Source organism: Doryrhamphus excisus, linkage group LG18 (assembly GCF_037039965.1).
Source record: "Doryrhamphus excisus strain RoL-2023G ecotype Guam linkage group LG18, RoL_Dexc_Guam_v1.1, whole genome shotgun sequence".
Lineage (NCBI taxonomy): Eukaryota > Metazoa > Chordata > Actinopteri > Syngnathiformes > Syngnathidae > Doryrhamphus > Doryrhamphus excisus.
In genome coordinates this window covers 8,462,027-8,475,705 of record NC_136374.1, presented here as the reverse complement: position 1 = coordinate 8,475,705, position 13,679 = coordinate 8,462,027, and the positions used below count along the sequence as shown (strand labels likewise).

Genomic DNA, 13,679 nt, shown 5'->3' with positions numbered 1-13,679 from the left:
CAATTTACAAAGAAAAGTCATATTTTGCGACGAAAGATTAAAAGTAGATTTATGTTATTATTGGTTATTATTTGAAGTAACGTGTAAAATATATCTATCTAGAAAAATATATCTAGATGCATTGAATGAGAACATGTGTACCTACTGTACTTGAATATTCTTTTTACTTATCTTCTTGGTCCAAAAATATAAATAAATAAAATAATCATATATAAATAATAAAATAAAAATAAATAAATACAAAAAATACATAAAAAATTACATTTAATTCTAAAAAAATAATCTTACTTCTTTTAAAAATATAGCTTAAATTTACAAATATATATATATACATATATATATATATATATATATAATTAATTTAAATGTCCTTTTCTTAACACCACTTTTTGTCACAAATCTAGATTTATTGTCCAGTCACATTATGATAAAAGAAAAAATAACAAGAGTTTTCTGGCAAACTATCTTTTTCATCTTAGTACTCTTTTGTACTTTTTCCAATTTTTTGGAAAAACTTTTATGTTGTTCTTCCATTGAAATGACTGTTATGATTGAGTCCCATGAATTGAAGTGATGTGTATATTTCATTGTGATGTTCCAGAATGACCAATCCAAATGGGTTATGGTGTCTGTGGTGATCCATGGTGATCCATAGAAGAAACTGTACATGAAGAATACACAAGGCAGGAGTGTAGTGTTGTAAACGTACCTATGGGGTCGGTGCCCCACTATAAAAAGGCCACCGGAGTTATTTAAACGCAAGTGTCTGCAATGCTGCACTATTTACATACACACACACACGCATGTGTGGTTAGAGGCATAGATACAAAAGCGTTAGATTTATTGTCAACTCACAGTGTATCCTCAGTGAGCCCTGCTCCCCCTCCCTGTCACCGGCAGAGCCCACACCGCCGCCATCGTCTGTGGCCTCGGCTTCCGGCTCCACCTGGGCCCAGAATTTCCTGCCACCGCCTCCCGGACTGAGGCCGGGCGGCTGCACGGAGAGGGCGGGGCTGTCGGGCTCCTCCGTGCCCTCGCTGGGAGTCAGGCTGGTCTTATCCAGGCTCTCCTGGTATTCCTGGGGCTCTAGGTTCCAGAGGCCCACCTCGTCCTCTCCCTCGGACCCCAGTGAACCCACTTGCTCGGCATCCACTGTGGAAAGAAAGCATGACAGATGTGAGGAGTGTCATCATATGCATGTACCCAAATTCTGCCATTAGGACATATGTGGTAGTTATTGTGGAACATTGCTCCGTAAAGCATTTCTGATTCACTGTATGTGCTCTTTTGATTCAGTATGACTGCTAAATAAACTTCCACGGGGGCAAAGACAGTTGCAAGTCAACAATAGGTTCCGTCCCTTTCACATTCACTTTGTTTTCTATGTAAGTATTATTTCTTTATTTAAATTTTTTTTTGTTAATATTTGTGTGTCTGGAACAAATCAATTTATATATATATTTATATATATCAGTTTCTGTGGGGAAAATTGCCAATTTCAGTTATTTTATAAAACTTTTAAAATGTAACATATTTTTTTACTTCCATTTTAAGATTAAAATAAAAAAAAATGAAAATGACACAAAATGTATAAAAACGACCAAACCTGGCCAGAAATGTGTATGTAATTATTATTCATCATTATTAATTTTAGAATTATTATTATTAAATAAAAAATAGTGTAAATATATTGCTCCACACATAAAAAAATAACATGTAAATATTTTTAAAATATTTGTAAAAATTCTTGACAAAAAAAGTTTATTAAGGCAGCAAGGTAGCAGTATTATATATATATATATAAAACTACTATACAATGTAATAATAACTAATATCATTATTCTGTAATCAAAAATATGTACCTTTGAAATTTTAATATTAAAATATTGCTATTTTTATGATTATTCCGTGGCCTTTTTTTCTGCTCTTTAAATTAATTAACTTTTTTTCCCTGCAATGGCAAAAAGCAGTCATTAAGTAGATAAATATGATTCATGATCATGTGGGAGACATTAACAACCCAGCCTATTGATATATTCATCAGCCTGCGGCCAACAATATAGAGAACTGAAACTAGGGGGAAAACACAAGCTGAGTACATTTTCAATAGTGCTGCATTATGATTTGTTTCAGTTTTGTATCTTTGTGTTGTTGGGCTGTGGTTTGTCATGGTCCAAAAACACATGCATGCATTTTGGGGCGAACACACCCAGGAACTGTAAAAATGTGCAAACTATCAGACATCTTCCAAAGCCATCCATGTTAAACTTCACAAAAATGTGTTTTATGGACACACTTTTATGACAATGACAATAAATTGCTGCATTCGCAGACCAGACGTTACATCTACAACATATTTAAATTTAAAAAGGAGGCTTGAGCTTGAATCGCTAGGAGATAAAATAGCATTTAAATATGTATAAGTACAAACACGAGTGTGATCTAAATTCATATGTTCCTATTGATGAATGGAATAAATCATCAGCTGGGTGGATATGTCACAATAAGAGGGCAAGATCAATAGCACGACTGTAATTTAACATTAAATGACATCCTCTATGGCCAGACTGCTGCCGACATGAAGAGCCACAGTTCATTTTCCCATGCTGAAGACAATAAATGACAATCACAAACACATGCACGGGATTTCAGAAGTTGGCTCTTGTTTTGCAAAAAGAGCTTTCTAGGGGGGGCCGAGGGTTCCATCTCACTGATTTGATTGGCGATATCCAATCACGAGCAAGTAATCGCGGCTTAAGTCGATTGAAACGCAACCTCAGGAAATGATATGCTACTGTTTTTTTTTTGTTACTTAAAAAAGTACATGTTGATATTTTCATTGGTTTTTGGAGCTGCTCCGCTTGATCCCTGTGAACTCTGCCTAGCAACAAGCAGCTGTGAGGACATTTGACTAAGTACTAAGTTGTATTCATGCTATACAGTACTGCAGTTTTTTCTAACTTTTTTTTCCATATATAAACAGCCCTGATGCGACATCGAAGTAAAGAAAAAAGGCAACAACAAGAGAAAGGCCTCAGACTGACCTGAACCAGGAAGTGAATGACAGGAAGGAGAAGTGGGGAAGAAGATAAAGGAGACACACCTGAGAGGAAAACAAGATGAAAGTCAGGGACAGCGGTAAGAGAAAAGACATATAAGGTAACATAAGAAGTGTTTTTCAGATACATTTCCTGTTTGTTTTGTTTCCTTGGGGACCTCCTTGCTGGCTTGGCTGAAGTCGTGTAAAGTTAAGTACTAAAACTCAATAATTCATCTTGTTTGTGGTATCCTAACATTCTTATACAAGTACATGTGGACATGTACTCATCACAAACATTGAAATATGGAAAATAACTGGGATTTCGCTGTGTACAGTTGAAAGATGTTTTATCTGAGAGCTGAGGTCATGACTGGCAGTTTTCTAGCAAAATGACAGGAGGCAGTGTTTAACGCTTATATAGCTTCCTAGCTAGCCTGTGCAACACTAAAACCCTTCAGCATATCAGTATATGGAATCATATTATGGAACAGATTGAGTAAAGAACTCAATAAAAAAACAATAAATTGACAATACAATACAATACAAAGCATTAAAAATGAGCCATTTAAAGAAACAGCACAAGCAGTTGATATAGAAGATTAGCAATTGATTGGGGACAAAGAGAGGGTGGAATTGAATAAGCTCTGCTTCTTCCTACTCCTATTGAGCATGTGGAATTATGAATTGTGATATGTGATGTAAAGTGAATGGAAATGTTCATATAAATCAATCAAATCACATCATTGATTATAGATCTCTGTTAACTAATAACTCACTGTTATTTGTAATATTTGTGATATGTATAAGTGTACGAAGTACGGCTCATGGCTGCTTTTTATTAGCCTTTGGCACATTCTAAATGTACAAATAAACGAGAAAAAAATTAAATAAAAAATAAAATATTACAAGAATAAAGACAAAATATAAGACAAAAAATAAGAAAGAAGAGAAAAAATATTACAGAAAAAAATGCATGAAGTTTAAGTATTAAAAACTGAACAATATTACGATAATAAAGTGAAAAATTATGAGAATAAAGACATAATATTACCAGAAAAAAATATACAAAAAGAAAGTTGAAGGAAATTGGCAAAAATACCGCTAACACAAATATGAAATGCAGGCTTTGTTTATCTATAAGCTAACCACAGCCCCCCCATCCTTTGATTATTCAGTGGAAAAAGTTTGGACACCCTTCTGTTAGTACAAGCCGAAGTGACACCAGTCACATTTTGCACATTCTAAATGTACAAAAAAATTAAATGAAAAAATAAAAATAAACAGAAATTTAAAAAAAATATTACAAAAATAAAGACAAAATATAAGAGAAAAAAGTAATAGTATTACAGAAAAAAATGCATGAAGTTGAAGTATTAAAAACTGAACAATATTGTGATAATAAAGTGAAAAATATTATGAGAATAAAGACATAATATTACCAGAAAAAAATATACAAAAAGAAAGTTGAAGGAAAATGAGTCACCGCTAACACAAATCTGAAATGCAGGCTTTGTATATCTATAAGCTAACCACGGCCCCCGCATCCATTGATTTTTCAGTATGTGACCCTTGGTGGAAAAAGTTTGGACACCTCTCAGTTAGTACACCGAAGTGACACCAGTCAGAGTTTACTTTCGCTAACAAGGTCAGAAATTAGCCTGAACTTGTCGCTAAGACGAATGTAGCCGAGGTGCAACAGCAGGATGTTGGGGCGCGCCCCCAGGCCCGTCAGAAAAGAACACGTCTGGTCTGGATTAGTGTAAAATTGGCTCTAATTTCCCCCCCCTCTATGACAGTGAATGACATCGGCCCATTTGAAGCAGCACCGCGCCGGCATGGCTTTCATTATCTGCCCTGTTGATTTATTTATTTGGATAGCGCGAGCATCCTTCAAATAGCTGCTTCTTTGTTTGGACTTTGAACAGCGCAGGAGGTTTGAGTTTGTGTGCGAAGGTACAAAGGACTTAGTGCTGATCAATTCATGCAGTGTTGGGGCTGACTGGGGAAGATGTTTTACTTCCCTGTGGGCTGGTAAACACACAACAAGTCGAAAAAGAGGAGCGTATGCTACAAAGTGTGCAGGCAGGGGAAGACCGTGACTCATATCAAGAGCGCGCTTGAAGAACACCGCTGCTTCATGCTTCATGAGCTTGATCGCAAACATCTCAATTCACCTCAAAGAACCTTCAACTTAAAAAAAAATAAAAAAATTGCACTATTGGAAGCATGTGATCTATCCAGTTTATTTACTTCTAAGCAGTCAGACAGTAAAACAAATAAAGGGTGAAAATCTGCATTCGCTACGGAGGAATGGCATTTTTATTATTATTCTTTAATGCAAACCACAGCTAAGCAACTTAACTTGAGGTCAAGGAATATTATTTAGATTTTATGCCGACTGAACAGAGTCAACAAACTGGTTCTACAAGCGCGTCCACGCAGAAATTGTTTATAAGCCGGAAGGCATAGACTGTACAGCAACACGCGGGCCGGCTACGGTTTATTTTACAGTGTGCACATGTGATCTTACATTGCAATCATGTGGTGTGCAATAATGACCCAGAAATTACCTTGTTTGTTTCTTTTCTGGTGTTAAGCGACAACAAGCGGCTTAAAACACACTGTGTTTAGTAAGCCGACCAAACTAAATTGTAGACAGAAAACTGCCTTTATTGGTGTTCCTGTTCGACATACGTCAGGTATCTCCAAATGTCACGGTTCAACAAAAAGCATCTATTTTCAAATGAGTGTGCTTTAAAAAAAAACACTAATTTGATCATTTATGAAACACTAAGCTAATTTTTTTTTGCATGAAGCATTATTAGCCATGTCCCAATCCACATTTTATTTATTGACGGTCCCTAGTATTAACCAGCGGATAGAGCAGTACTTCCCTTGAAAGCTCCCCACAACTGATAACCAATGTCCACAGTCTGCATGGTGGTGTTGTGTTTTCTTTTTAATGCGAGTGGTGGATTACCACACCTAGCATGTTGCTGTGTAGCCCTTTGCTATGAACCCTTTGCAACCGGATCGGCCCGATCTCATGTGGAAGCCGATATTATCCGATCTTCAAAAATACATGGGATCAGCCACCAATCCCAAACCTGAAGATCGGATCGTGACATCCCTAAGTGTTACTGTTCAACAAAATGCAAGTATCTCCAAATCAAAATTTCAAAGTATTTAACTCTTTACACTTTTTTTACTGTTTACTGCTCTAGCATGTACAATAACCCCTCATTTATTGCAGTTAACTGTCCAGACCTGACTGTGAATTACAAGTAAAAATATTTTTGTAGTCAGAGCAAAAAAAAAAACTTTACAATCTTCTAAATATGGTTCACAGATGAAATAACTCTACTAAAAAGATTAATTGATTAAAATAGATTTATCCCTGAAACTAAGTAAAACTAAAATAATGGTATTTGGTAATAGCAGAAATGATACTTATGCACAAATAGAAATAGACAGGGTGAATGAAAATACATTTGTAGGCGATATAATAGATGACACAATCCCACATTGAAAATACACAACATTTCATGGCCATAAATACTGAATAGCAAAATATTTTCTGGACCAAAAATCACTCCATACTCTCTCTTGTTCTCTGGTTTTACCATGTCTAACTTATTGTGTGGAAATAAGGGAAAATAACTATATCAATGCACTTGATTCACAAACTATACTGCATTAAAGGTCAGTTTGAATGATCCATAATAGCTCCAATAGAAAACACACAAACCCTTTATTACTGACATCCATCCATCCATTCATTTTCTATGCCGCTTATTTTCACTAGGGTTGTGGGTATGCTGCAGCCTATCCCAGCTGACTTTGGCCACCAGTCAATCGCAGTATTACTGAAATCACAGTTTTTCAAATTTGTTGACCAATTTATTGTTCAAACAGCTGAAATTATACATAAACCAAAAGAACACCTGCTACCCGAAACGTAAAAAACAATTCTTCTGATCAAGCTGCCACAACCTTCAGGATATCAGCATGTGGGGATCAAATTATGGAACAGATTGCGTAAATAAATCAAACAATGCACTGAAATCAGCCATTTCAACTAGTTGATGTTTGTCAAGAAAAAAAATTCTGAGCTCCACCGCACCAACGCTGCCTATGACAAAGTGTATCCAAAAATGAGCGTTATCCCTCGGGCAGGAGAGGTTGCCACACATTCGGCTTCTCCTATGCTCCACCACACCAGCGGTGCTACGTTACCACTCTGAGTTCTTACACGGGAGGTCAGGGGTGTCCAGCGAGTAGATGTTAGTTAGTAGATGAGCTGCCAGTAGTTCCCAAACACTTCTCAATTAGCTCTCCAAAGGCTTTATTCATTTATTATCAACTCCTATACCCACTATATTAGAAAGTGGGGTTCATTTGTAGTTGGCAAGCACTGTCTGCTGTGTGATTAAACACAGCGGACTGGGCGTGTCCGGAAGCGGGCTCTGCTTGGAATAAATTAAAACAAACTGTTTTGTCAGTAAGCACAAATCCAGGGAAATACAGTTGGAGTAGGTGTAGATTCTGGAAGATCTAAAAAGGTTTCTGTGCGGGTTATTGTGTGTTGCTGCTCTATAGGAGTCCACGAGTCAAAAATGAGCATAATAGGTCTCCTTTAAAGTAAAGCTAATTGTGAAGCTAATTTCTACAAACACAGCAAACCGATGTCACTCTAAACTAATTTCAAATATGTTCAGTGATCTATATTTTTTACATTTTTTTATTCATGTTTTCATTTAATATATATCAGAGCTGGATTCATAATTTTTTGCTTAAAAAATGTAAATATCCTCTGATTTTAGCTTCTCCAATAGCAATATTTTTTGTGTTTTAGGCAACAACAAAAAAACAAGTCACATATTTACATACCAAACCACTAACTGTTTGTTTTTGCTTCATATTGATTTGGCTCGTCTGGGGCCTAACAGCTTAATCGACTAAAATAATCATTAGTTGCAACCATAATATATAAATCTAAAATAAAATATTTCAGTTTTTCTGTTCAATGTCAATACTGCGATGTCTAATTTGAATGGCTTCCTTCAGCAATAGACGAGGCTAAATATATGCAGCGATGTGTGTAGATGATGTTAGTTTCGTTTTAAATTTAGTTTAGTTCTAAATACAGTTCAAGCTTTGACTTTGGCTTCATAGTCGTCAAAACAAAGTCAACTCTTGCCGTTTTGGCCTCAGTAATTCGCCACATGAGGGTCACAGACGCCCACACACTCAAGAAAAACAAAAGTGCAGGAAGATGAGGCCGTTGTCGTCTTACTTTCCTTTCCTTAGTGGAGCACCTCACGCCCAACGTAGATCCATATTCATGTGTACGCGTGGAAAATATGTCTCCTTATTACATATATTATTTTGTAGCCTGACATTGGGAAATACTCACTGCGGCCGCTGGTTGAGTCATACATGCTGAGTGACATTGGTGCGATGACTCAGGCGAGGACCACAACCAAGAACAAAACACCTCCCACATGATCTCCATCTTAGCAGCCACGAGTGACGCTTTGAATTTTTTTTTTTTAACAAATAACCCAAAGAATGAAAGAGTCGCAGGATAAATAGCTATGAGCTTTTTTTTCATTATTGCGCTTAGAAAACACAAAATATAACCATAAAGGATATAATTTTCCTTGTTTGTTTCATCCCAAGCAACTTTAAACAAACACACTGTGTTTAGACTGCGGAACAAACTATAAGTTGCATGCATTCAGAATAGGCTAACAGCTAAGCTAATTCTTCAAAGTGACCTTTATAACGTCCCTGTCCAATAAAAAGCAAGTAGCTCCAAAGTTCAACAAAATTATTAAACAAAAAATATATATAGCAGCTCCTCGGTTTTTGTTAATTTATTCCAAGAGGAATATACAAAATACGTATATATATTTTATATATATATATATATATATATATATATATATATATATATATATATATATATATACACAAAACCCAAACGTACAAAAATCAAATTTTCCAACGGGAACACCAACAATATTAACGAAATTTTTTTTTTATCGACAATAATTCTAGTTTTACATGCAGAAAACAATGCAAAATATATGAAAATTATCATTGATTCGGCCTTCCAGTACATCCGGGTGATATTGAACTCTGTGGTTCTTCACCTTACTTATGAAATGACTTAGATATGTGGGTTATATAGCAGTTGTACTCAATAAAAAACAATAACAGTGATTCACCAGAGTTTCGCAGAACAATACAGTAGAGTACAAACTAACTAGCTTTTTAAGTGCAATGTGAAAACCAAGCAAATCAAAATCGAAATGGCCCCCGCATCCTCTGACTTTTCCATACGCCACCCTCACTGGGAAAACTGTGTTTTTGTTACTCTGTTTTTGGCCCGTGTTGCCCCAACGGCCATGTTTTATATTTTATCACATGAATGCTGACAGCAAATTGAAGATGAAATGACACCAAAATGACACGTTAACCTGTGGGAATGGTGGGAATGTGATGTTTTCAAGCGATTTATTTTCTTTTTTTTCTCATTTTATAGCATTTCTGTGGCAAGAGAAGAGCAAGCAGAAACATTCTTGTCTAATGATATGTCATAATAGCCACAAACACGTTGACATGGGGGTCTAAGTGAGTTAAAGCAGGCTTCACTTGCTGGAGTAAATAAATACACCACATGTACAGTGTATTCTAAAGTCAAAAAATGGAGACTGAGTGTAGAACAAGAAAGCAAAATACGACAAAGAGGTAAGAGTGACACATCACTCCGGTATTAGAACAGAGGGGGGGAAAGACTCAACAAAGTTATGACACATTCCACTAATATCTAAACAGTAAACATGTTCTCTACTTTTAGATGCTCTGCTCATTCGGCCATAGACAAACAGCAGTAGCACCACCCAGGGGCAACAACATCTGCACAAACCCTCCCCTGTGTTAATTGATTACATTTTAGACATGGACACAGACATGTGACACACGATGTCCATGTTAGGAGAAGAACATGGTGGGAGAAGATCACAATGTATCCCAGCAGTCATCTTCCTGTAATTTATGATGTGCAGTCCAGTGGTCCCTAGGTTTTCCTACACCTTACTTTTCATATGATTTGTCCCAGTTGTCCTATTCATTTTCAGCCAAACATTGCGTTTAACAAATCATTCCACGGTAGGGTTGAGCGATATGGAACTTAGCATAGATCACAATATTTTTCGAACTTATAAAAAGCTACAAAAGCTTAAGACATATAATGAAATACACTCAAATTGTAAAGCACATGTATTTATTGCTAACAAACTGGATAACTTTTCAACACACATTGCTACAAAATCGGCAACAAACTGTAATCCCTGTGCTTATGATTAAGGAAGATGTACGTAGTCACCCATGCACGACCAGTCCAGGTTGTACCCCGCCTTCCGCCTAAAGACAGCTGGGATAGGCTCCAGCATACCACCAAAACACTAGTGAGGTTAAGCGAAATAGAAAGAGGATGGCTGGATAGTCACCCATGTAATTCCAACTGCACATGTCGATATTAGACAGAAAACGAAGTTGTTATTTTGAAAACCGGTAATATGTCATCTGTGTTTCCCGTGCTACCCGTCTTCAAATAGATGCTGCACGTCATCCTTGGGTATTGTAACACATTCCTTACATTTAAACGGTGAAAATATACTCATCCTACTCATCCATGCTAAACCAACCCTCGTTGGTGTTTATCGCCATTTCAACCTGTGTAGTTCAGGAGAAGGCGGTTTAGTGTTTACATTTTAGGAGTGCAAGCAGGGGCACACTCTGAAAAAAAATAAATTTCATCAAATTTTCACTATATCACTGATAAATACTATTAACTCCAATACCGCTGCATGGCGGCCGAGTGGTTAGCGCGGACGGCATACAACTAGGAGACACAATCCTGAATTCAATTTGTTACCTGTTTTAGAGTACCACAATACTAATACAAGGGAGATTATTCATTCAGTCATTTTCTACCGCTTTTCCTCACGAGGGTCGCGGGGGTGCTGGAGCCTATCCCAGCTGTCTTCGGGCACATATACATGGGAGATTAATTGATCAAAATTATATATTATGTTAAAAATAACACAATTAACAGAATAAAATAACCATTTAAATATTTCTCATAGAAAACCGAACAGTATAAATTGAGTGTCCGGGACTAGCAAAATTTCAATCGTACTTTATTTACAAAATACATATCCACTAAAACAGTGTGCCCATGTCTTTTGTGGTGATTTTTCATTAAATACACGCATAATATTTGAATTGAAGAGTAAATATAGAGTCGAAGCAAATATTGTTTGGTGAGCTACTCCAAATTCAGAGCAAGAGCAGAGAGCAAAGTTATGAAATGACACTTAAAAAAAGTAAGCTAGCGTGTACCCTAAGAACCTATCAGCGATTCATAGCTTCCCCTTTGGGACAAAAACGAGCTCCAAACAAACCCAATTGTTGTTGTCTGTCGCTGTGTTTTAAAAAAAAAGTCACATTTGGAGTCTGTGGACGAGAGGCTAGACCAGGGGTCAGCAACCTGCGGCTCCAGAGCCGCATGTGGCTCTTCAGCCTCTTTATTGTGGCTCCCTTTGCGATGCTTGAATATTTTTGAGTTTTAAAAAATCCAACTTTGTCTGAGACCATGAATGCATCCTGAGTGAGTTCTGACTGCTATCCAGTTCAGTACATGAAGAAAAACAAGTAATACTTACCTACAAATCTAAAAAATAAATTTGAGATAATTTAAAAACAGCGGCATGGGAACTTGTTTTTACGTTTACAGTAGTTTACACATACATTTATGTAAGTTTATCTCCAAAACTAGCAAGAGTACTCCAACTCGTCTTTTCTTATCTGAACTACTTTGATACCCCCAAATTCCCTCCAATGTTGTTTTAAACATACTATATGTTTTGCGGCTCCAGGCTATTTTTCTTCAGTGGGCATTGGGTAAAATGGCTCTTTTCATAGTAAAGGTTGCCGACCCCTGGGCTAGACTGATAACGCGAGCTTGCTAGCTGCCACCAGACAGACGGAAGAAAGTAAACCAGGCAAAATGTGTAAACAAAGATGATAGAAAAGTCGATTGATTGCTTAGACTGTGACAAGCTGACTCCACATTTTACAGACAATTTTTAATTCTGGGGTTAATATGGGACAAAGTGCTTGTCACTTGTCAACAAGCGTACATTTATCTGGTCACGCATGGGCGAGGAAGATGAAAAATTAACTCGCAATGTCTCATATTTTAGTGGCGTAGCTTGATCATTTAGTCACAGTCTGGAGCCCTGCTTTAGCAGTTTCCATGCTTTATTCTATACAGTGGCTCTTATGCTTTTTAGTTGACATATTCTAAATGATCATTACCTTGCAAAACAGGACGAGAAAGAACTTGGGCAGTTTTGCAGCTAATCTGGACTTTAAAAAAGTAAAACATAATAATTTTTTGCCTTTAAACATAAGCGTTTAAAAGTTTGTTTTGCAGTTTTTTTTCCTTTGTTCTAAGGCAAGGCAAGTTCTAACAATAAAAGAATAGAGAACAGGCTGAATAGGGGTAAGATACGCTAACACAATGGTTATTTAGCTACACTAAAAATAAACATGAACAGAAAAAGTGTCCAGTATTTATGCAACATCCAACAGTTTTTTCATTTATAAGTCGCTCTGGAGTATAAGTCGCAGGAACAGCCAACCTATGAAAAAAAGTGTGACTTATAGTCCGGAAAATACTGTATTTTTATTACAGTATATATTCCCCAATGATTAAACTTGGGATATATACTTCAGTAGTCGAAAATGCAATAGATTTACTATCCACATTACTCATGACCCACAGCTCCCTGGTGCCGACAGCACTCATGCAGCCTCAAACAGGATGTTACCACCACTGTGCTTAACTGTATGCAAGACACTTTATCTAGTTAGATTTTAACAATGCTATGTATCCACTCATTTTCAATGGATTAAAAAATATATATTGTATAAGCTGGACACTGACTACTCTAAAGCAAATCCAGAAATGTCTATCCTTTCATCAATGTCTGTGAGAAGGTGGGTGGACAAAAAAAACAAACAAAAAAAACCAACAACAGCAATCAGTTATTGTCTTTGCAGCAAAGAGTCAAGGTGTGCAAAAGAGCACTTGTGGTCGCCTCTCTTCTTCCTTTCGAGGCTTCCTGTATGCCGCTGCCTGCGTCTGTTTGCTACCACGTATACCTGTCCATGCTCCACCATTATCACACTGAAACAGAGAAATCTACCTTGACTGACACCTGCTCCACCCTTACAACGCTTACAGGAACACAGTGCGGATCGACAGATGCCGATACATCACGTAATGCTTTGAGCCGCCTCAAGTGAGTAATAACAATCAACATGACCATGGGACTTTGTCCATCTTGAGTCCTAAGTACAATAGCGTTCCTGCTTCCATGCAGGAAGTGGGAATGACATCAGTTGAAAGTTGTGTCACAAAGAGAACTGATGAAGCGCCTCTAATGATACAGTGCACTCCAAAAGTATCAAAACAGTGAGGTCAATTCCTTCCTTAACTGAAAACATTTGGATTTGATATCAAAAGATGAAAAATTGTTAAACAAAAGTTTTATGGACTGCT

General features: G+C 36.9%; 1 protein-coding gene across 1 annotated transcript in view; it reads right to left on the bottom strand.

Moving 5' to 3' along the window:
• LOC131105867 (zinc finger E-box-binding homeobox 2) overlaps positions 1-13,679 on the bottom strand; it is a 43,265-nt gene that overhangs the window by 9,059 nt on the left and 20,527 nt on the right. Inside the window, exon 2 of the mRNA XM_058054293.2 lies at positions 856-1,152. Coding sequence (XP_057910276.2) covers positions 856-1,152 — 297 coding nt within the window. The remainder of the gene's footprint in view (positions 1-855; positions 1,153-13,679) is intronic.